General features: G+C 41.1%; 2 protein-coding genes across 3 annotated transcripts in view; both read right to left on the bottom strand.

The window, feature by feature from the left end:
• Positions 1 to 12,683: 12,683 nt before the first annotated feature.
• On the bottom strand, positions 12,684 to 16,301 carry LOC125138335 (keratin, type I cytoskeletal 50 kDa-like). 2 transcript variants are annotated; one of them, XM_047808086.1, is made up of 9 exons: positions 16,256 to 16,301; positions 14,618 to 15,974; positions 14,355 to 14,437; positions 14,111 to 14,267; positions 13,756 to 13,917; positions 13,361 to 13,486; positions 13,206 to 13,280; positions 12,944 to 13,092; positions 12,684 to 12,861 (listed from the first exon to the last, which is right to left on the bottom strand). In XM_047808086.1, exons 2-9 carry the CDS (start codon positions 15,116 to 15,118, stop codon positions 12,747 to 12,749), a joined length of 1,368 nt encoding a protein of 455 aa, XP_047664042.1. In that variant the 5' UTR covers positions 15,119 to 15,974; positions 16,256 to 16,301; the 3' UTR covers positions 12,684 to 12,746. The 2 variants fall into 2 exon arrangements, with proteins under 2 accessions (XP_047664042.1, XP_047664043.1); XM_047808087.1 differs by lacking the exon at positions 16,256 to 16,301 and having other exon boundaries at positions 14,618 to 16,050.
• A 7,299-nt stretch (positions 16,302 to 23,600) lies between these two features.
• The window catches only part of LOC113648390 (keratin, type I cytoskeletal 13-like), a 3,428-nt gene continuing 1,264 nt past the window's right edge, over positions 23,601 to 25,764 (bottom strand). Inside the window, exons 2-7 of the mRNA XM_027155546.2 lie at positions 25,509 to 25,591; positions 25,161 to 25,317; positions 24,592 to 24,753; positions 24,376 to 24,501; positions 23,907 to 24,130; positions 23,601 to 23,812 (exon numbers count right to left, since the gene is read on the bottom strand). Of these exons, the coding sequence (XP_027011347.2) occupies positions 23,695 to 23,812; positions 23,907 to 24,130; positions 24,376 to 24,501; positions 24,592 to 24,753; positions 25,161 to 25,317; positions 25,509 to 25,591 (870 nt within the window). The 3' untranslated portion in view covers positions 23,601 to 23,694. The remainder of the gene's footprint in view (positions 23,813 to 23,906; positions 24,131 to 24,375; positions 24,502 to 24,591; positions 24,754 to 25,160; positions 25,318 to 25,508; positions 25,592 to 25,764) is intronic.

Genomic DNA, 25,764 nt, shown 5'->3' with positions numbered 1-25,764 from the left:
TAAGTCCAGTATCCAGTTGCAGAGGAAGTTGTAGAAGCCCTCAGTCAGGTGCTGGGGAGTGTGTTTCATGCTGAACTGAAGTATAGGAACAGGATTTATAGGTCTGTGTCTCTGTGTTTGTCAAGGCTTTTGTATAAAGGCCAGGCGGGGGGTTCTGGCAATGGCTTTGTTCGTGGTGAGGTTTGGACGGTCTTGATGTACCTCATGACAAGCATCCCGTAGCATTTCTTGATTGTGTGTGTGTGTGTGTTTCTGTATGTGTGTGTGTGTGTGTGTGTGTGTCTGTATGTGTGTGTGTGTGTGTGTGTGTATAAATAGAATGGGCTTAAGTCAGGACAATTCTCCACAGAATAATTGGATATTTTTTCAGTATATTTGTCACTAAGTCAGAATGTTCATGCATTCGATACAGTAAACAAAAGAATGTCCCCTTTAATCAGAGGTGTAATAAAACAACAGGAATAACACAATATCTACGAGTCTAAGGAATAAACAGAGGTGTTTGTTGTTTGGAACATTTTTCTCTGCTTATGTAAATGCTGTGAGATCAGGTTTGCTGGGTGGTTTTCAGCCTTGGGTTCTGGGTGTGTCAGATGGCATCTGTTGGCATGTTGGCATGTTTCAGGGTGTGACTGCTGCGGTGTGGCGATGTGAAAGCTAATTAAACAAACACACATCTTTACTGAGGATCACTAAACACACCACAGAGCATGTGGGGGGAGATGAAGCAGCGTTCAGTCTGCACAGGGGGTCCGTGGTGAACACAGTCCTCACCTGAAGCCCACCAGGTAGAAAGAGCAAGCATTAAGTGTCATTTACAGAAAGACGACACCTCTTGTGTCACAGAGTCACAGAGTCACAGTGTCACAGAGTCACATTGTCACAGAGTCACATTGTCACAGAGTCATAGTGTCACAGTGTCACAGTGTCACAGAGTCACAGTGTTACAGAGTCACATTGTCACAGAGTCACAGTGTCACAGTCACAGTGTCACAGAGTCACAGTGTCACAGTCACAGTGTCACAGAGTCACATTGTCACAGAGTCACAGAGTCACATTGTCACAGAGTCACAGAGTCAGTGATAGAGTCACAGAGTCACAGTGTTACAGAGTCACATTGTCACAGAGTCACAGTGTCACAGTGTCACAGTCACAGTGTCACAGAGTCACAGTGTCACAGTCACAGTGTCACAGAGTCACATTGTCACAGTCACAGAGTCACATTGTCACAGAGTCACAGAGTCAGTGTCACAGTCACAGAGTCACAGAGTCACATTGTCACAGAGTCACAGAGTCACAGTGTCACAGAGTTACATTGTCACAGAGTCACATTGTCACAGTGTCACAGTGTCACAGAGTCACATTGTCACAGAGTCACAGTGTCACAGTCAGTGTCACAGAGTCACAGTGTCACAGAGTCACAGTGTCACAGAGTCACAGAGTCACAGAGTCACAGTCACAGTGTCACAGTGTCACAGAGTTACATTGTTACAGAGTCACTGTGTCACAGAGTTACATTGTCACAGAGTCACAGTGTCATAGAGTTACATTGTCACAGAGTCACAGAGTCACAGAGTCACAGTGTCACAGAGTCACAGAGTCACAGTGTCACAGAGTTACATTGTCACAGAGTCACAGTGACAGAGTCACAGTGTCACAGTCACAGTGTCACAGAGTCACAGTGTCACAGTCACAGTGTCACAGAGTCACAGTGTCACAGTCACAGTTTCACAGTGTCACAGAGTCACATTGTCACAGAGTCACATTGTCACAGTGTCACAGTGTCACAGAGTCACATTGTCACAGAGTCACAGTGTCACAGTCAGTGTCACAGAGTCACAGTGTCACAGAGTCACAGTGTCACAGAGTCACAGAGTCACAGAGTCACAGTCACAGTGTCACAGTGTCACAGAGTTACATTGTTACAGAGTCACTGTGTCACAGAGTTACATTGTCACAGAGTCACAGTGTCATAGAGTTACATTGTCACAGAGTCACAGAGTCACAGAGTCACAGTGTCACAGAGTCACATTGTCACAGAGTCACAGTGTCACAGAGTTACATTGTCACAGAGTCACAGAGTCACAGTGACAGAGTCACAGTGTCACAGTCACAGTGTCACAGAGTCACAGTGTCACAGAGTCACAGTGTCACAGTCACAGTGTCACAGTGTCACAGAGTCACAGTGTCACAGAGTCACATTGTCACAGAGTCACAGAGTCACATTGTCACAGTGTCACAGTCACAGTGTCACATTGTCACAGAGTCATAGAGTCACATTGTCACAGTCACAGTGTCACAGTGTCACAGAGTCACAGTGTCACAGAGTCACAGAGTCACAGTGTCACAGTCACAGTGTCACATTGTCACAGAGTCATAGAGTCACATTGTCACAGAGTCCCAGAGTCACAGTGTCACAGAGCTTTGATGGAAATATTTTCACAGTTAATCGTGTATTTTTGGATAAAACCAAAATATCTTTGTACCTTCTGCCGTGACTCACGTTACTGAGTCACGTGTAACAGAGTCACTGAGTCACGTGTAACACTTCCCTTTCTGATGGACATCAACTCTGTCATCTAAAACTCTGTTGCTAAGGCTGTGAATGGACCAAGGGAATAAATGTAGTTCTGCACTAACACTGAGCTGCTAATACAGATAATCTGGTGAATGTGTGAGAGAGAAGAAGAAGGAAGACTAGAAGGTCGGTATTTATTTTGTCTCTGAAAGATTAAACATTTAAACATTAAGGTTGTATAAATGTGGAGCTGATTACGGTACTGACTGTGATGTACACAGCTGATTATGGTACTGACTGTGATGTTCTCAGCTGATTATGGTACTGACTGTGATGTTCTCAGCTGATTATGGTACTGACTGTGATGTACACAGCTGATTATGGTACTGACTGTGATGTCCTCAGCTGATTACGGTACTGACTGTGATGTACACAGCTGATTATGGTACTGACTGTGATGTACACAGCTGATTATGGTACTGACTGTGATGTCCTCAGCTGATTACGGTACTGACTGTGATGTACACAGCTGATTATGGTACTGACTGTGATGTACACAGCTGATTATGGTACTGACTGTGATGTACACAGCTGATTACGGTACTGACTGTGATGTACACAGCTGATTATGGTACTGACTGTGATGTACACAGCTGATTATGGTACTGACTGTGATGTACACAGCTGATTATGGTACTGACTGTGATGTACACAGCTGATTATGGTACTGACTGTGATGTACACAGCTGATTATGGTACTGACTGTGATGTACACAGCTGATTATGGTACTGACTGTGATGTACACAGCTGATTATGGTACTGACTGTGATGTCCTCAGCTGATTATGGTACTGACTGTGATGTTCTCAGCTGATTATGGTACTGACTGTGATGTTCTCAGCTGATTATGGTACTGACTGTGATGTCCTCAGCTGATTATGGTACTGACTGTGATGTTCTCAGCTGATTATGGTACTGACTGTGATGTTCTCAGCTGATTATGGTACTGACTGTGATGTTCTCAGCTGATTATGGTACTGACTGTGATGTTCTCAGCTGATTATGGTACTGACTGTGATGTCCTCAGCTGATTATGGTACTGACTGTGATGTCCTCAGCTGATCGTGATCTTTAACAGGATTATAAACTGACTCACATGATAACTGATTATTATAAACATATTTCCTGAACACTTTACTAATACTTCATGCTTTAGTTTGTTGCTGTTTCCTTTGAACACTTTATAAAATAAAAGCTTTTATAAAACATCAACATGACATTCTACATATCATTTTGCACGTTCTGCTTTTTAAACATCATTTATCAAACATCTAAGTGGCCCATGTTTGTGTTTCTGGGCTGTTTGTGTTTCCTTTATTGTCTCCTAAACACTAACACTGTGTTTAACACTGTACTCTGTGCCCCACACAGGCCTTCATGTGTTTTGTCTACAGAGTGGTGACTGCGCCCCCTGCAGGCTCTTCACTACATCCCTCAAGCAAACCAAACACCATTTGTCAAAAAAAGGGGATGCAGATCATCACACACACAATCATCACACACACAAACATCACACACACAATCATCACACACACAATCATCACACACAATCATCACACACACAAACATCACACACACAACCATCACACACACAAACATCACACACACAATCATCACACACACAATCATCACACACAATCATCACACACACAATCATCACACACACAATCATCACACACACAAACATCACACACACAACCATCACACACACAATCATCACATACAATCATCACACACACAAACATCACACACACAATCATCACACACACAAACATCACACACACAAACATCACACACACAATCATCACACACACAATCATCACACACAATCATCACACACACAATCATCACACACACAATCATCACATACACAATCATCACACACACAATCATCACACACAATCATCACACACAATCATCACACACACAATCATCACACACACAATCATCACATACACAATCATCACATACACAATCATCACACACACAATCATCACACACAATCATCACACACAATCATCACACACACAATCATCACATACACAATCATCACACACACAATCATCACACACACAATCATCACACACACAATCATCACACACAATCATCACACACACACTCATCACACACACAATCATCACACACACAATCATCACACACAATCATCACACACACACTCATCACACACACAATCATCACACACAAACATCACACACACAATCATCACACACACAATCATCACATAAACAATCATCACACACACAATCATCACACACACAATCATCACACACACAATCATCACACACACAATCATCACACACACAATCATGGTACCATGGTACTTAACATAGTAAAGATACGACCTGAGGTAGTAACACTGTGATTAACACTCTCCTCAGTGAAATTAACATTATCCTCAGTGTGATTAACACTCTCCTCACTGCGATTAACACTCTCCTCTGTGTAATTAACACTCTCTTCACTGTAATTAACACTCTCCTCAGGGTGATTAACACTCTCCTCAGTGTGATTAACACTACCCTCAGTGTAATTAACACACTCCTCAATGTAATTAACACTATCCTCAGTGTGATTAACACTATTATCAGTGTAATTAACACACCGCTCATTGTAATTAACACTCTCCTCAGTGTAATTAACACTATCATCGGTGTAATTAACACTCTCCTCACTGTGATGAACACTCTCCTCAGTGTAATTAACACTCTCCTCGGTGTGATTAACACTCTCCTCGTGTGATTAACACTCTCCTCAGTGTAATTAACACTCTCCTCAGTGTGACTAACACTCTCCTCAGTGTAATTAACACTCTCCTCACTGTGATTAACACTATCCTCAGTGTGATTGACACTATCCTCAGTGTGATTAACACTCTCCTCGGTGTGATTAACACTCTCCTCGGTGTGATTAACACTCTCCTCGGTGTGATTAACACTCTCCTCAGTGTAATTAACACTGTCGTCAGTGTAATTGACACTCTCCTCAGTGTAATTAACACTCTCCTCACTGTGATTAACACTATCCTCAGTGTGATTGACACTATCCTCAGTGTGATTGACACTATCCTCAGTGTGATTGACACTATCCTCAGTGTAATTGACACTATCCTCAGTGTAATTAACACTCTCCTCAGGGTGATTAAACACAAGTTTAGATCAGATTTGACAGCAGAGACAATAAAACAATATGAGAACACTAGATGGAGGTAAGTGAACATTTTTTGAGGACCAGAGTCAAGTTTTCAATTTAATTCATTTCTTTTTTAGCGCTCATTCACAAAGGACTTTGTTACATCTATTTTTTCACTGGAGCTGCAAAGTGTGATTTTTAACCCTTTAGTAGGACGGTGATCAACTACACCTGTGAAATTTCATCTGATGGATCTGATGAAGCTCTCTGTTTGTCTGAACATTTGTGTCTGAACATTTGTGTCTGAACATTTGTGTCCTGGCTTCATGATGTTCAGTATGTAGAACTTTCAACAAAATGCTTCATTACTTGTCATCATTGGAATGTTTGAGGAATTTGTACATGGTGGTCAAATGTCACACTGGGATTGAGTTTGTATGTAGAATTTGAACACATGCCAGAACAAGAAACATGCAAGAACCTGCAACAGACCAGTCTTTAGACCGACTGCACGCGATCTCCTACCTGATGGACTGCACTGACATGCAGCTAAATCACCCCTTTCACACAGGAATGCACTTAAGGGGGCAATTGAACGGCTGCTGTGTGTTATTATAAGTGGCCTACAGGGTATTTCTGTATGAGGTTGGTGGTGAAAGCTGAGCTGGAACTTGACTGCATGTGCAGTTCATCAGCAGATATGATGCTCTGAGATATCAGTCTGTTCTCTCAGAAAATACAGATATGTAATAATAGTAAAAGTTGCTGTAACTGATACCACATCAGTGGGGTGTTTGTTCTCTATCCCACATTCAGTCATATTATTAAAGGATTTTCAGTTCGAATGAAAATTAGATTTTGTAATAATAGATTTTGTAATACTTTAATATCTTTGACGGTTTTGTGGATGTGATAATAGATGGGAAATAAATCTGTTCTTTTATAAGAATATATTTTTCTCAGGATCCTGTGTTAAATGTCTTTAATATCTGACTTTTTCTGTTTGAAACGTGTTTAAAGTTTAATGGCTTGTTTAAGCAGCCAATCAGCTTCAGTTCTGTTCCACTACTTATACAAATGTTCACCAAAATCTGTTAAAATTCCATTTATGTTCAAATATTAATGACATTCTTATGTCATTCTTTATTCTTATCTACTCCACATTAGTGAAATCCTCCTGGAGCTCCTCATCACACACCACTCATGTTTGTTCTGAGTGTTCAGTCCTGTTTATTATTATTATTACAGACTGACTTAGCAAATAAATCTATAATACTTTACACTTTAATTTCCATCCATCCATTTTCTACCGCTTGTCTGGGGCCAGGTCGCGGGGGCAGCAGTCTAAGCAGGGACACCCAGACTTCCCTCTACCCAGACACTTCCTCCAGCTCTTCCGGGGGAATACCGAGGCGTTCCCAGGCCAGCCGAGAGACATGCATGTCCTAGGTCTTCCCTGGGGCATGTCCTAGGTCTTCCCTGGGGCCTCCTCCCGGTTGGACATGCCCGGAACACCTCCCCAGGGAGGTGTCCAGGAGGCATCCGGAACAGATGCCAGAGCCACCTCAGCTGACTCCTCTCGATGTGGAGGAGCAGCGGCTCTACTCTGAGCTCCTCCCGAGTGACCGAGCTCCTCACCCTATCTCTAAGGGAGCGCCCAGCCACCCTGCAGAGGAAATGTGTCATTTTGGCCACCTGTATCTGGAATCTTGTCCTTTCGGTCATGACCCAAAGCTCATGACCATAGGTGAGGGTAGGAACGTAGATCGACCGGTAAATAGAGAGCTTCACCTTGCGGCTCAGCTCTTTCTTCACCACAACAGATCGGTATATCGACTGCATCACTGCAGAAGATACACCGATCTGCCTGTCCATCTCCCGCTCCATCCTTCCCTCACTCGTGAACAGGACCCCAAGAAACTCCTCCACTTGAGGCAGGAGCTCTCCACCAACCTGAAGGGGGCAAGCCACCCTTTTCCGGCTGAGAACCATGGCCTCGGACTTGAAGGTGCTGATTCTCATCCCCGCTGCTTCACACTCGGCTGCAAACCATCCCAGTGCATGCTGAAGGTCCTGATTTGAAGAAGCCAACAGGACAACATCATCTGCAAAAAAGCAATGCGAACCAAAATGCGAACCAAAGTCCTGCTCCAGTCATATAGGGACCGGACAGCCCTTAGCAGAGGGCCCATACTCCCAGAGCACCCCCCACAGGTCACCACGAGGGACACAGTCGAATGCCTTCTCCAGATCCACAAAGCACATGTGGACTGGTTGGATAAACTCCCACGAACCCTCCAGCATACTGGTGAGGGTATAGAGATGGTCCAGTGTTCCACGACCGGGACGAAACACGCATTGTTTCCCCTGAATCCGAGGTTTGACAATCGGCCGAATTCTCCTCACCAGTACCCTGGCATAGACTTTTCCGGGGAGGCTGAGGAGTGTGATCCCCCTGTAGTTGGAACACACCCTTCGGTCCCCTTCTTAAATGGAGGGACCACCACCCCAGCCTGCCAGTCCAGAGGCACTGTCCCCAACCGCCACGTGATGTTGCAGAGGTGTGTCAACCAAGACAGCCCCACAACATCCAGAGACTTAAGGTACCTTGCACCGAGGACATGGAAGACATGTTGGTGGGGTTGAGGAGATCCTCGAAGTATTCCTTCCACCGTCCAAGGATGTCACCAATCGAAGTCAGCAGATTCCCACTCCCACTGTAAACAGTTTGCGCAGGGCAGAGCTTCCCCCTCCTGAGGCACTGGACAGTTTGCCAGAATTTCTTCGAGGCCAACCGATAGTCCTTCTCCATGGCCTCACCGAACTTCTCCCATACCGAGTTTTTGTAGGCCGAGTTTTTAGTCTTCTCCCCTGCCATCGGACCCAACTCACCACCAGGTGGTGATCAGTTGACAGCTCTGCCCCTCTCTTTACACGAGTGTCCAAGACATACGGCCGGAGGTCAGCTGAAACAACCACAAGGTTGATCATTGACATCCGACCTAGGGTGTCCTGGTGCCACGTGCACTGATGGATACCCTTATGCTTGAACATGGTGTCTGTTATGGACAAACTGTGACTAGCAGAGAAGTCCAAAAACAGAACACCACTCGGGTTCAGGTCGGACTCGTTAACAACTGAACTGAACTGTACTGAGCACAACACACGCACACACACACACACACACACACACACACACACACACACACACACACCACCTATATGAACTGCACAGACCTACACTAAACACACACACTTCTAATATACATCCATCAACCTGTTTACACACTGTTTATTACACACTGTTTTGTACACACTGTTTATTACACACTGTTTTGTACACACTGTTTTGTACACACTGATTTGTACACACTTTATTACACACTGATTTGTACACACTGTTTATTACACACTGTTTATTACACACTGATTTGTGCACAATGTTTATTACACACTGTTTATTACACACTGATTTGTACACACAGTTTATTACACACTTTATTACACACTGTTTATTACACACTGTTTATTACACACTTTATTACACACTGATTTGTATACACTGTTTATTACACACTGTTTATTACACACTTTATTACACACTGATTTGTACACACTGTTTATTACACACTTTATTACACACTGATTTGTACACACTGTTTATTACACACTTTATTACACACTGATTTGTACACACTGTTTATTACACACTGTTTATTACACATTGTTTATTACACACTTTATTACACACTGATTTGTACACACTGTTTATTACACACTGTTTATTACATACTTTATTACACACTGATTTGTACACACTGTTTATTACACTTTTTATTACACACTGATTTGTACACACTGTTTATTACACACTGTTTATTACACACTTTATTACACACTGATTTGTACACACTGTTTATTACACACTTTATTACACACTGATTTGTACACACTGTTTATTACACACTTTATTACACACTGATTTGTACACACTGTTTATTACACACTTTATTACACACTGATTTGTACACACTGTTTATTACACACTGTTTATTACACACTTTATTACACACTGATTTGTACACACTGTTTATTACACACTTTATTACACACTGATTTGTACACACTGTTTATTACACACTGTTTATTACACACTTTATTACACACTGATTTGTACACACTGTTTATTACACACTTTATTACACACTGATTTGTACACTTTGCACACGTTCTGTCTGACATTTCAGTCACAATACTTGACCTGCTGCTATAACACAGTGTGTTCATTTCATTCAGTTCAGTGTATTTGTATAGAGCTGTTAATAATGTCCCATTGTCTAAAAGAAGCTTTACAGAAGAAAGAGAAATAAATATATTACAATAAGAAGAAGAAAAAACATTAATATAATAAATAAGTGAATATGTGCAATTAAAGTGTACAATTAATCTAACAATATTCACTTAAAATTTTAAATACTGTAAATCTATAAATAAAATAAATCTATCTCTAATGAGCAACTTCTGAACACGCAATATTGTCTGAACACACAGTATGTACACTGAACACACAGTATGTACACTGAACACACAGTATGTACACTGAACACACAGTATGTACACTGAACACACAGTATTTACACTGAACACACAGTATGTACACTGAACACACAGTATGTACACTGAACACACAGTATTTACACTGAACACACAGTATGTACACTGAACACACAGTATGTACACTGAACACACAGTATTTACACTGAACACACAGTATGTACACTGAACACACAGTATGTACACTGAACACACAGTATTTACACTGAACACACAGTATGTACACTGAACACACAGTATGTACACTGAACACACAGTATTTACACTGAACACACAGTATGTACACTGAACACACAGTATGTACACTGAACACACAGTATTTACACTGAACACACAGTATGTACACTGAACACACAGTATGTACACTGAACACACAGTATTTACACTGAACACAGTATGTACACTGAACACACAGTATGTACACTGAACACACAGTATGTACACTGAACACAGTATTTACACTGAACACACAGTATGTACACTGAACACACAGTATTTACACTGAACACACAGTATGTACACTGAACACACAGTATATACACTGAACACACAGTATGTACACTGAACACACAGTATTTACACTGAACACACAGTATTTACACTGAACACAGTATGTACACTGAACACACAGTATGTACACTGAACACACAGTATTTACACTGAACACAGTATTTACACTGAACACACAGTATGTACACTGAACACACAGTATTTACACTGAACACACAGTATTTACACTGAACACAGTATTTACACTGAACACACAGTATGTACACTGAACACAGTATTTACACTGAACACACAGTATGTACACTGAACACACAGTATTTACACTGAACACACAGTATTTACACTGAACACAGTATTTACACTGAACACACAGTATTTACACTGAACACACAGTATGTACACTGAACACAGTATGTACACTGAACACACAGTATTTACACTGAACACACAGTATATACACTGAACACACAGTATTTACACTGAACACACAGTATATACACTGAACACACAGTATGTACACTGAACACACAGTATTTACACTGAACACACAGTATTTACACTGAACACACAGTATATACACTGAACACAGTATGTACACTGAACACACAGTATATACACTGAACACACAGTATGTACACTGAACACACAGTATATACACTGAACACACAGTATTTACACTGAACACACAGTATGTACACTGAACACACAGTATGTACACTGAACACAGTATTTACACTGAACACACAGTATTTACACTGAACACACAGTATTTACACTGAACACACAGTATGTACACTGAACACACAGTATATACACTGAACACACAGTATTTACACTGAACACACAGTATTTACACTGAACACAGTATTTACACTGAACACAGTATTTACACTGAACACACAGTATTTACACTGAACACACAGTATGTACACTGAACACAGTATGTACACTGAACACACAGTATTTACACTGAACACACAGTATATACACTGAACACACAGTATTTACACTGAACACACAGTATATACACTGAACACACAGTATGTACACTGAACACACAGTATGTACACTGAACACACAGTATTTACACTGAACACACAGTATGTACACTGAACACACAGTATGTACACTGAACACAGTATTTACACTGAACACACAGTATATACACTGAACACACAGTATTTACACTGAACACACAGTATGTACACTGAACACAGTATGTACACTGAACACACAGTATTTACACTGAACACACAGTATATACACTGAACACACAGTATTTACACTGAACACAGTATTTACACTGAACACAGTATTTACACTGAACACAGTATGTACACTGAACACACAGTATGTACGTTGGTCTGCACTGTTTCTGTTTATTGTCTTTGTGTATTGTCTTGTAATTTTTTTGTCTGCATTGTCTCTTGTCCTGCACTGTCTTTTGTCCTGCACTGTCTTGTCTGTCTTGTCCTGCACTGTCTTTTGTCCTGCACTGTATTTTGTCATGCACTGTCTTCTGTCCTGCACTGTCTTGTTTGTCTTGTCCTGCACTGTGTACACCAGGTTGTACAGATACACTTTGTGTCTAGGACTAATTCACTACGTCCTTATAGCTCTGTGTGTGTTTTTGTCTTCGTTGTCTCGTGTCACTGTGTACTGTAACAGCTAGATATGGTTGTAATGACAATAAAAGCTTCTTGACTTGACTTGAAATACCAAATGGTTAAATTGCATGTGTGTGTGTGTGTGTGTGTGTGTGTGTGTGTGTGTGTGTGTGTGTTTGAGACAGTTAGATTTTCCACAAAATAACATGATTAAACATTTTTTTATTTTTAAACAGAAATGCTGGTTGAATTATACTTCAATAAAAACATTTCCAGTTTCTCCTTTACTACTTGGTTACAGATGTAGAGGAGGTTGAGACGACCTTCCCATCCACCACCTCTTCCACCACTGTGATGATTGCAGTTTTGGTGGTGGAGCTCTTGGTGGAGGAAATCGAGGCACTAATAAAACACAAAGAGGGAATATATTAGTGTCCCCAGGAATGACATTTATAGATAAATGAGTCCACTAAGATGAATTTACCTGCTGCTGGCCTCAGCATCCAGCAGTCTCCTGTACTCTGCGATCTCCAGCTCCAGTCTGGTCTTGATGTCCAGCAGCATCTGATACTCCTGAGACTGACGCTCCAGATCAGCACGAAGCTGCACCAGCTGCTCCTCCATACTTGTCACCTGGTTTCAAAAAACATAAATAACAAAGTAAACAATGCTACAGTAAAGAACTTTACTCAGAGAGCTTTGTGTTAAAAATCAAATGAAGAACTTTGTGAAGTCTTGATCTTTACCTGCACTTGGTATCCAGATAACTGCATGGCATAACGGGCTTGAGTCTCAGAGAGTGTTCCCTCAAGGGAGGCTTTCTGTGGGGTGGAAATGTGCCTTATTATCACAAATGTACGTCCAAGATTCTGATGATGTGAATGTCAGTGATTAGTCTCACCATGGCCAACAGAGACTGGAGCTCAATTTCCAAAGACTGTGATGTCCCCTTCACGCTGTTCACTTCTGTTTTGGAGACAGCCAGTGTCTCAGTGCTGGCAGCAACTTCCTGCTTCAGGCTCTCAGACTGCCGGTGTAAACACAGCACTGAGTTAGCATAAGCTTTGTGTGAATATAATCAAAAGGGTCTCAGGTTTGGTAAGCCCACGATGATAGCTGCTGTGATTACATAGCTTACAATGTTTCCACAACAGGAGCCTAAATTCACATCATTGGAACTCAAATCTGTTCTAGCATTATTTACAGCCTGGACTCTGTATGCTGCAGATCTGCAGAAGTTAGTAAATTAAATGCTGTAGTCTAGCTTTGATCATTTATGCACCAGTAGGAACGCACATTTTTCTGGAACCAGCCCTCAAGCTCCTTCTGGCTCTTGGCAGCAACGGCTTCATAGTGCTCACGGATTTCTGCCATGACACTGGTGAGATCTTGCTGTGGTGCAGCATCAACCTCAACATGAATCTGCCCACTCATCTGGCTACGTGCTGCTAGCAGCTCCTGGAGAGAGAGAAGAGTTGCATGTTTGGACTTTGAGGAATCAATTAGAACCTGAATACATTTTCAGATGTTTCCTTTTATTTTCAACAAGAAGTTATTCTAGTAAATCTCAGAAATTTGACCTAACCTACTTGAACATATCTGCATGACATATTTAAGTATTTTTATCAATTTGTTTGTAAATATTTCTGACCTCCTCATGGTTCTTCTTGAGGAAGACCAGCTCCTCAGTCAGGGCCTCAATCTGCAGGGTGAGATCTTTCTTGGTCAGGTTTAAATCATCCAGCAACCTCTTCAGTCCAGCGATATCAGCCTCAACAGACTGACGCATGGCCAACTCATTCTCATACCTGTGTGAAGACAGTGAAGAGTGCCTTCCAGTATCTCCTTTAAATCCTCAGAAAGTTAGGACTTTCTACATCATAATAAGATCTTACTTTATCCTGAAGTCATCCGCAGCCAAACTGGCATTGTCGATGCTAAGGTGGACTGTACCCTTCAACTGGATGACATCCAGAATCTGAAAACATCCATTAAAATACATAAAGTAAGAGGACATGCAATACTCCTAAGGGTCAACCCTGGGGAGCATTGTGAGGAACAATAGCTCTGAATGCAGTGAAGAACACATCTGGATGCCTTACGTACTTAAGTTAATCAAAGCATGTTTTTCCTAAAAGTTGACCTTTAAATGATCTACCTTAGCTTGAAGTTCACTGATTGTAGTCAAGGAACCAGAGTAGTCCTGTGCAGTAGGGGAGGACTTGCTGTCTAGGAACTGGTGTATCTTGAGCTCGAGGTCTGCATTGGCTTTCTCTAGTGAGCGAACCTTTTCCAGGTAGGAGGCCAGACGGTCATTGAGGTTCTGCATGGTGAACTTTTCATTGCCGATGATGCTAGAGTCTGCTTCTCCAGCACCACCTCCAAACCCTGCACCCCCTCCGAACCCTGCACCAGATCTGAACCCTGCAACATCTCCAAATCCTGCACCAAAACCTGCACCAGAGATAAAGCCTCCACCAACTCTACCTCCAGATCCACCAACAGATAAGGCCTGAGAAGCTTGGGAGATGCGAACCCCAGACCCTCCTGCTCCACCATAGACACTTCCTGCCCGCATTGCACTGACCCGGCTTCCTCCTCCACCACTAAACCCTGATCCAGATGCAAAGCTGCCGTAGGTGGAGAAGGTGCTAGCCATGTTGATGGAGGTGTTTTAGTCTTACTCTGGAGAATGAGTGAGCTTGAGAAGTTCAGCAGACTTTTATAGCCTGGTTGAATCGCCCCACCACTGACTCATAGATTCACAGCAATTTCATGTTATGTAAAGTAACAACATTTATCATCATCAGGTCTTTTTAATGGGTTCGTGCCTTAAAGGTAGATTTTAGAGATTATGGGAACTCTGTATGATTGGCAGATGCTCTCTGAGGGGCTCTCATTCCTACAGGGGTTTTTTGCTTCAGGTTTAAATTCCTCCGCAGCAGTTCTTGGGGACGTTCCCTATAGCGAGTTCATATTGTGATCAGCTTGCTTTGCATTTTTCCCTGAGACTTTAGCAGCATTACCTATTGCGGTTTACACTTTGATCTGATGTTACATATTTCACCAAGCAAACACATCGTACAGATGTTTACACACTGCATGTAGACGAAGCCCTTCTTGTTCAGAACACTCCACACTTCCACATTTGTAGAAACTAGCAGAAGCTCTCATTGCTGTGTATAGAGCAGAGAAGCAGACTATTCATTACGAGTATTTTCCTCTTCATCTCATGGACATTTTTTTGTTATAAAAACGTTAAGCACTAAACACAGATGAGGTCAGTGAGACACCACAAAGTTTAAACTCTACAATAATAAAACATTTAATTTATATTGTTCTTTTCACACAAGGTCACTGTTTTAAACAAAGAAACAAAAGAGTTCTCTACAAGCTGTCAGCATCAGACAGGAGCTCATTTCAGAGGTGTAGCTGTTCATAGTCCCACCGAACTCCTGCACACTGCATCCCGACTCGAGGCGTCTCGAGTCCACTCAGAGTGCACAGACTCATACCTGATAAAATATTAACTCATTGTACATAAAGTATATAAAGTATATAAAGTATATAAAGTACATAAAGTATATAAAGTATATAAAGTATATAAAGTACATAAAGTATATAAAGTATATAAAGTACATAAAGTATATAAAGTATATAAAGTACATAAAGTACATAAAGTATATAAAGTACATAAAGTACATAAAGTACATAAAGTATATAAAGTACATAAAGTACATAAAGTACATAAAGTATATAAAGTACATAAAGTACATAAAGTACATAAAGTATATACGTTTCATTTGTGTGGAATTATAGACACACACACAGCTCAGAGCCTCACCTTACACAAACCACACCTACTCCAGCTGCACAAACACTTGCAGCTAAAACCATGATGGGACACGTGACGGGACACGTGACGGGACACGTGACGGGAGACGTGACGGGACACGTGACGGGACACGTGACGGGAGACGTGACGGGACACGTGATGGGACACGTGACGGGAGACGTGACGGGAGACGTGACCACTCTATCCATATATCTCAACCCAATAAATCACCTTTATGTCCTGTCGCTTATTTAGTTTCAGCTGCTTCAGGAATGTCTTCAGCTTCAGGTGCTAACAAGTAAAGATATGATACATATACTGTGTGTGTGTGAGTGTGAGTGTGTGTGTGTGTGTGTGTGAGTGTATGTGTGTGTGTGTGTGTGTGTGTGTGTATGTGTGCGTGTATGTGAGCGTGTGTGTGTATGTGTGTATATGAGTGTGTGAGTGTGTGTGTGTGTGTGTGTGGTAGGGATGTGGTAGCTCAGTAGTTAAGGTGTTGGGCTACTGATCGGAAGGTCATGGTTTCGAACCCCAGGTCCACCAAGCTGCCACTGCTGGGCCCCTGAGCAAGGCCCTTAACCCTCAGGTGCTCAGTGTAAGTCACTCTGAATAAGGGTGTCTGCTAAATGCCGTAAATGTGGAAGTGTGTGTGTGTGCATGTGTGTGTGTGTGAGTGAACATTTCCACATTTTGACGTTACAACCACAAAGAAAAATATATTTTATTGGGATTTTATGAAAGAAAGTGGCACAAAAATTATAAATCTAGAGTACAGAGAAATTGTGAAGTGGAATGAAAATTATAAATGGTTTCCAAATTTATTTTTTTTTTTTTTACAAATAAATATCTGAGTGTGGTGTGTATTTGTATTCAGCCCCCTTTACCCTGATACCCCTAACTAACATCCAGTGAAACCAACTGCCCTCAGAAGTCCCCTAATGAGTAAATAGAGCTGCAGCTGTGTGTCATTTCATCTCAGTATAAATACAGCTGTTCTGTGAAGTGTGTTAGAGAACATCAGTGAACAAACAGCATCATGGAGACCAAACAACACACCAGACAGGGATAAGGATAAAGTTGTGGAGATTAAAGCAGGTTTAGGTTATAGATTAATATCCCAAGCCTTGAACATCTCACGGAGCATGATGTACGATCCATCACCCGGAAATGGACAGAGTACGGAACGACCGCAAGACACGGACGTCCACCTAAACTGACAGGATGTGTGAGGAGAGCGTTAATCAGAGAAGCAGCTAAGAGGCCCAGGGTAACTCTGGAGGAGCTGCAGAGATCCACAGCTCAGGTGGGAGAATCTAACTATTAGTTATATACTCCACAAATCTGCTCTTTATGGAAGAGTCGTGAGGAGAAAGTCATTGTTGAAAGAAAGCCAGAAGAAATCCTGTTTGCAGTTTGCGACAAACCGTGTGGGGGAGAGCAAGCATGTGGGAGAAGGTGCTCTGGTCAGATAAGACCAGTGTTGGGCAGAAACCTAACACTACACAACACCCTGAACACACCATAAACCCCACAGTGAAACATGGTGGTGGCAGCATCATGTTGTGAGGATGCTTTTCTTCAGCAGGAAGCTGGTCAGAGTCGATGGGAAGATGGATGGAGACAAATACAGGACAATCGTAGATGTAAACCTGTTAGAGTCTGTAAAAGACTTGAGACTGGGGCGGAGCTTCACCTTCCAGCAGGACAGTGACCATAAACATACAGCTACAATGGAGTGGTTTAGGTCAAAGCGTATTCATGTGTTAGAACGGCCCAGTCAAAGCTCAGACCTAAATCCAATGAGAATCTGAGGCGAGACTTGTTCTGGTCACAGACGCTCACCATCTGATCTGACTGAGCTTGAGATGTTTTGCAAAGAAGAACGAGCAAAAATGTCACTCTCTACATGTGTAAAGCTGTTAGAGACAAACCCTAAAGACCTGCAGCTGTAATTGTAGTGAAAGGTGGTTCTATAAAGTACTGACCCAGTGGGGGTGAATACTAACACACACCACACACTTCAGATTTATTTGTAAAAAGAAAAATTGGACACATTTATCATTTTCCCTCCACTTCACAATTATGTGCCACTTTGTGTTGGTCTATAAAATTAAATCCTAAAAAATACATTTTTGTTTGTGGTTGTAACGTGTCAAACACACACACACACACACACAAACACACACACACACACACACACACACACACACACACACACACACACACACACACACACACACACACACACACACTACAGTTACCCAGCCGTGTAATATAGCATACTTTTTGCATTTTTTTCCTGCACATAATCTATTTGCACTCTATTTATATTCACACAATCTGATTTTTACTGCTTTTACTTTCCTAATGTTTATAATATTAATACTAGTGTAATAATAACTAATGTATTCTGTATTACACTTCACCCGTACACACAACCTCACAGTACAGCGTCCGCTCCTCTGTACAGTAGAACTGGCACTTTAAACTCTTAGTGAAGAAGTGAATAATTTTCCACTTGTGATATTCACACAGTGTGTTAGTAGGAACGTAAGCCTCAGTCTGTCAGTGTGAATACCAACAGTGCTAAGAGTGACAGTGTTAGCATGACACAAACAGACCCCAGGGTTTTATTTCAGCCAAATGCTTAATTAGATAAATAATACTGTAAACACTCAGAGAACCTCTAATGGATAAAAGTGTTGAATCTCTTTCAACATCACACTCAAGTAAAACTGCAACTGTTCAAGTGAACGCATCAACAGTTACAAATACTCGAGTAAAAGAGTAAAATATACTTAATACAATATATATATTAATTACAATATAATATTCTTTACTGTTCATCACTGGACCTGAGTTAGTTCTCTACAGTTAGAATTTGGTCACTGGTTAACTTATTTTTAACTTATTTTTAACTTATTTTTAACAATCATTTTGGAATAAACGGTAAAGCGTATTGGGATAAAAAGCTAGCTAGTTAGTATTTAAGATTTAACTAGATAGCTAATTCAGCTAGCAAATTTACAAAGCTTAGCTAGATCGATTATAAAATTACTTTCTAAAAACAGTATCAGTATATATAATTATCTGTCGATTAAAATATAATAGTTAGCTTGTTCATTGAGCTAATTTAACTAGATAAATTACAAAATGTATGTAGATAAAAAAAAAAAACAAACAAACATGAGTATCTAACTCCAGAACTTATTTATTTATTTATTTATTTATTTATTTATTTATTTATTTATTTATTTATGATCATAAATTTCACATGCTAATGGTAACATTATAAACTTTGGGCACTAGTTTGGAGGCTAGCACGACAGGAGCTTTATAAACCAGCAGTTTATAAAGTCAGCATTTTTAGCTTTTTTAGGACAATAATCTTAAATGAGCTAGCAAAGCTGCTAAGCACTAACCGGAGGCTGCTGATTAGTTTAGTTTACTTTACTACGAGGTTAATTAGTTTACATAAGATCTAGCTGAGATTTGAATACGTCTTTTATTTATCTAGTATTTAGCCTTAGGCGTAGAGTGAGATTTTTAACAGCACTACTACAGTATGACTGCTAGTATGATGTAAAAAATGCTACAGCTAGTTATGAGTGATTAAAATGTCCTGAATGTGAAAATAAATGTAATGAAATCAGAAATTAAATTAAATTTGTGTCTGAGAAAAAAGTCAACTGAACTGTTCTGCTAAAAACTCCAATAGTTTCCATCACATAATGATCATTGTCTTGGTTTCCATCCCGAACTTTCCATTTAATAGAAATAATATTATCTAAATGATTAAATGATAATGAACACATTATAATGTGTTTTTTTCAGCACAACCAACTTATTATTATAAATAAACAATTCAAAATATGAACTAAATATTGACATAAAGCTAATTATTATGGTTCTAAATCCAATTGATGGAATCCAAAATCAACAGCAGACATGTGAAGAGCTTCGACTTGACTTTATTTTCTCTGTAAGCACCGAGGAAACGTCATGGGGTATGAAGTCATCTCAAGGAGCTGATCACTATACCATCCACCACTTCTTCTGTGACAATCACCACCTTCCAAGTGGTGGAAAAGTACTGGTTGTGGTGCTGGAAGATAAAATAATAATGAGGAGAAGAAAACACAAGAGAAAAGATCTAAAGATTCTCCAAATCTACACAAATGTTTCCTTGTGAGATACTCACATGGTGGTCGCTTCTCCATCCAGCAGTCTCCTGTACTCTGCAATCTCCATCTCCAGTCTGGACTTGATGTCCAGCAGCATCTGAGACTCTTGAGCTGCACCAGCTGCTCCTCCAGAACCTGAACCTGAAAGCCGGCGAGCATTTGTACATAGAGGTTCTGTGTCTCAGCCAGAGTGTTTTCTAACAGACAGATAGCCGCCTGGCTGAGATGACGGACCCAAGGTCACCTCTTGCCTGAAATCACAGCTAAGTGGGAGATTGTGCAGAGGGAATCCCTCACAACGTACACAGCCGGCTCCCTCGGTAGCCCACTGGGCTCCTCTCCCAGACAAAAGAGAGTGTGTGTCGTCCCCCATGATATAGCGAAGGCACGGATGCACACATCTCTTAAAATGCTTGGATTGCAACAGACATCTCCCTGCCGAGCTCATGAAATATACGTATATATATTTGTATATATTTTTTATTGTCCTGCACTAGACAGACAGGACAGACAGTGGACACAATCGTACACAAGGGCACTTCCTGAAGACAAAGAAGCTGGAGTAATGTGACGTAGATGCCCTGATATATACTTACTGGTGTTTACTCAATTCGTCACGTGTCCTTCTCGAGCCATTAAATTGCCGTGTCTGCCCACAGAGCTTCAGATACAGACAGATACTTCCTCACAGAAACGTTTCCCTAGAGTCAGCCCTGACCCAGCCTCGAGTTCCCATGAAAGTTCCTTTGAAAGGGAACTTCTTAGAATGATGCAGCTCTTTCCATAGCATGAGCAATTTGTGGAGAGGTACAGTAATAGAATGTATTGGACATTGGTCAATGTTTACTAGAGACGTATTTTAAAATATGTGTGCCCATGGATTCTAAGGACTGGGTACTCATACTAGCTTAGCACTGGGTGGATGATGGGAGATTCTGGACTGTGAGGAATTGGACATATTTAGTTCCATAAAAGATGCTTCACTGTATACATGGAGCTTCTGAGTTGACTTCTTATACACTGAGGGTTAAAAGTTTTGTATAGTAAAACTTGTTTCTGTGGGACGTTTCTGTGGGCTACTCTTAGCAGCTAAGACAAGAATGTAGAAACTATATGAGTGACTATAAGAGCCTTCTGGTGAGTAGTGATATCACCAGTAATCTTTCCTTCGTTTCAGTGGTAAAGCATGGAGGAGCTAGCACAAAGAATAGACTACTGCATTGGGAATCACATTTACTTGGGCTCTGGTCTGCTCTTCTGTGGGGCTATGGGTGGCTCGTGTCCATTCATTTCTGAGGTACATTTTCTTAGTAGGTTACTTATGCCTCTTTTCCACCGGAAAGAACCGGGTGCTGGTTCAGAGCGAGTGCTGGTGCTGGTTCAAAGTTGGTTCCACTGGAGAACCTTCTAAGAACCGGTTTGCCTTTCCATCGGCTAGAAAGCATAACAGCGCCGAGTGTGACGTCACTGTATACGTGTCACATTACACAGCGACGTTAGCGTAGCAGCGACAAACACAAACACAACAACAATAATGGTGGATGTTACTTTACTGTTAATGCTCATGGCTTTGTGAACCTACATTAACACCCAAACGCGGCGAATCCGACGTGTACGTGCGGCTCTGTGTAATCTGTATAAACGGAGGTTGTAAAAAGTACATAATGTTATTTTATCGTTAACACAGAAAAATGTTAGCCTTAGCATGTAGCTACCTACTATCATGTGTGCTGATAATGTATCATATCGTGGTAAAGTAAAATTATATTTAAGGTACATTATTGTAAGGTACATTATCAAATGCGCTAACAGTAGCCCCGCCCCCAGCCCCGTCCACAGCTCCTGACGCAAGCGGTTCTTAAGTCTAGACCAGCAACGTTTTGGTGCTACTTAAGGACCACTTTTCCTGGTTCGGAGCCGGTGCTTTGGAGGTCGAAACAGAAAGAACTGGTTCTAAATTAGGCTCCAAACCTGCACTCAAACTGCCTTGGTGGTAAATGGGCATTACTTATGACTCACTTATGTCAGATCTCAGGACATTGCTTCCTCAAATGAAATGGCTCAAATCCTTGAGCTCCCAATAATTTACCTTGACAGGCAAATGCAGATCGTATCTCTGGACTATTCTGACAAATTCTAGCTACTAAAATATACACTATGAAATGAGGCAGTAAACAATAAAATGAGGTCATTCACCACAGGATAGAATGACCTCTACTTTCAGGGAGGGGCAGGTTCTGAGCTGGTGTTAGTCATCTGCATTGTGTAAATGATACTGCACAGGAAATCCAATAAAACATAGAAACAATTAAATATGCAGATGACCTGATCGTGTCTGTGCAGGTAAAAGGAACTCAGGAGAAAGTGGAAGTGAAACTGGTTCAATCATGAACACAAAATGTTTTTGAAATTCTAGAAGAAATTCCTACTACAAAAGTGAACATAACTTTGAATTACTTTGCCAAATGTCTATAAATGTGAATGTGTTTGGGGAAATGTTTTCTCTGGTTCTGGTTGGTGTTCCTTCGGGTGGATTCACTTCAATTCGATTCGATTCAAGTTTATTTGTATATCGCTCTTTACAATAGACATTGTCTCAAAGCAGCTTTACAGAACATAAATATTGCGTTGTATGTATCTTCTTTTTATGGTTTTCAGGATTATTTGGGATAAAACATATAGAAACAATTAAATATGCAGATGACCTGATCGAGTCTGTGCAGGTAACAAGAACTCAGGAGAAAGTGGAATCTTTCAAGCTTCGTGTGCAGTTCATCTCAGACATTAGTGCTAAGACATAACCACATGACGTACATTTCAACCCTTATGCTAGAGGTGCAGAGAATACAAACTGCATTCAGTCTGTTCTGGAGTCTGCTTGGTGTTGGACACTACTAAAAAAACACAGTCAATGTCTAAAAATAATAAAATCTACAGCATGGAGCAGAGCTTTTTCCTGCCTGTGGAATAGTCTTTAAAGATTCAGACACAGTCTCAATCTTTTGGTTGAGACTTTATCAGATACAAACTTCTTTTGTAAAGCTATTTTGTTATTAACCTTTCTCTTGGATGAAGGTCTGGGGATCTTTCAGTGAGCTAAAATGAACAAGAGACACATGAACTGCTTTGGCTTGACTTTATTTGACTTTATAACCATTGAGAGAGAATTTCACAGGGATGGAAATCATCTCGTTGCTGTATTAAGACTCAACATGGTTACTTAGTGATGGTTTTGCTCTCAGAAGTACTGGAGGAGCTGACCACTTTACCATCCACCACTTCCTCTGTGACGATCACAACCTTCCGAGTGGTGGAAGTAGAGCTGGTTGTTTTGCTGGAAGAGGAAATAAAGACAGAGTTACCAGAAGGTGAAGAGAGAAACACTGAAATATTCCCCAAATCTATTACATTTTCCCTGAAATACTCACCTAGCGGTCGCTTCTCCATCCAGCAGTCTCCTGTACTCTGCAATCTCTATCTCCAGTCTGGACTTGATGTCCAGCAGCATCTGATACTCTTGGGATTGACGACCGAGATCAGCACGAAGCTGCACCAGCTGCTCCTCCAGACTGGTCACCTGAACCTGATAGCCGGTGAGCATTTGTGCATAGCGGTTCTGTGTCTCAACCAGAGTGTTTTCGAGCGAGGCTTTCTGAATAGACAAATAAGATAAAACATATTTATCAAAGTTTTATGAAGTTTCACAAGAAATCTGTGACCAGGATTAGTGACAACCTTCACTGCGTATTATCAAGAGGTCTAAACAAATTAATATTCACAGAAATTCATTTTGTTATGATGAGCACAAAACATTGTATTAGTGGAAAACAGTATCTGGGTTTTAACAGTTCTACATGTATGGACTAATGTTTCAGGATTTGTGTGCTGAGACCTCACCATGCTAAGCTGTGACTGAAGTTCGATTTGCAGACTTTGAAGCGTGCGCTTGACTTCTGTGATCTCAGATCTGGTCGTCTGCAGTGTTTCTGTGCTGATGGCGACCTCTTTGTTCAGTGCTTCACTCTGTGAAGTCGAAATTACAAAATCGATGAACATTTACAGAAAGATCACTTCTGAGCACTAAGTGTTCAGTATGGTCCTGTTCATACACACCTTAGTCTGGAACCAGGCCTCAATTTCCTTACGGTTCTTAGTGGCCACAGATTCGTAATGCTCACGGATTCCAGCCAAGATTGCATTCAGATCTTCCTGTGGTGCAGCATCAACCTCCACGTTCACCTGTCCGCTCATCTGAGAGCGTGCCAACAGGAGCTCCTACATGAACATAGCCAAGATGTGATCTACCAGTAGCATTGCTTTCACAAAGACACACTGAGGTGATGGATCACAAGGGATGTGGTAGACTAGTGGTTAAGGTGTTGGACTACTGATCAGAAGGTTGTGAGTTGAATCCCAGGTCCACCAGGCTGCCACTGCTGGGCCCCTGAGCAAGGCCCTTAACCCTCAATTGCTCAGTTGTATAAGTTGAAATAATTTTGTAAGTCAATCTGGATAAGAATGTCTGCTAAATGCTGTAAATGTAAATGGTGGAACTCCTCAGTGATCTTTTGGGTCGATGGGTAACTGTAACTGATAATAATTGTATAAACACTGTGACATGTATCCTGAATAATGTATAATGAAGTGGTTCTATGTGCAGATGTTAAAGGTTCATGTCTCACCTCCTCATGGTTCTTCTTCAGATAGATTAGCTCGTCTTTCAAACCCTCAATCTGCATCTCCAGATCTGATCTGGCCAATGTTAAGTCATCCAGAACCTTCCTCAGCCCAGAGATGTCGGCCTCCACCGATTGCCTCATGGCCAGCTCGTTCTCATACCTGAAACAATTAAAAAATATCTGTTTTTTTACCTGTGGTTTGTCTCAACCTGAGAAGGTCAATTAGTGAAAAAAGACATGCTTATGTACTCATGCGTTTATTTACAATCTGTATAATCATAAAGTAGAAGCTTAATTCACTATAGGAACCTACAAGCTACTTAATTTTATAAATGTCTTTTGGACGCTCACTTTACTCTGAAGTCATCAGCAGCAAGTTTGGCGTTATCGATGCTGAGGTACAGCCCTCCATTCACAGCGATGGCACCATGAGTCTACAAAATAATCACAAAGTTAATAATAATCATCATTTCTGTACAATATTTTATTTACAATAAAATCTCAAAGTATAGAAAAGTACAATAGATGGGTGTAGCTCTTGTAGTGTAATATAATTGGCTGTAATAGATGGGTGTGGCTGCTGGATGGGCAGGAGATGGATTTGCTC

This window comes from Tachysurus fulvidraco, chromosome 24 (assembly GCF_022655615.1).
Source record: "Tachysurus fulvidraco isolate hzauxx_2018 chromosome 24, HZAU_PFXX_2.0, whole genome shotgun sequence".
Taxonomy (NCBI): Eukaryota; Metazoa; Chordata; class Actinopteri; order Siluriformes; family Bagridae; genus Tachysurus; species Tachysurus fulvidraco.
Note: the sequence above shows the minus strand (reverse complement) of the source record. Positions and strands in the feature narration are given on the sequence as shown.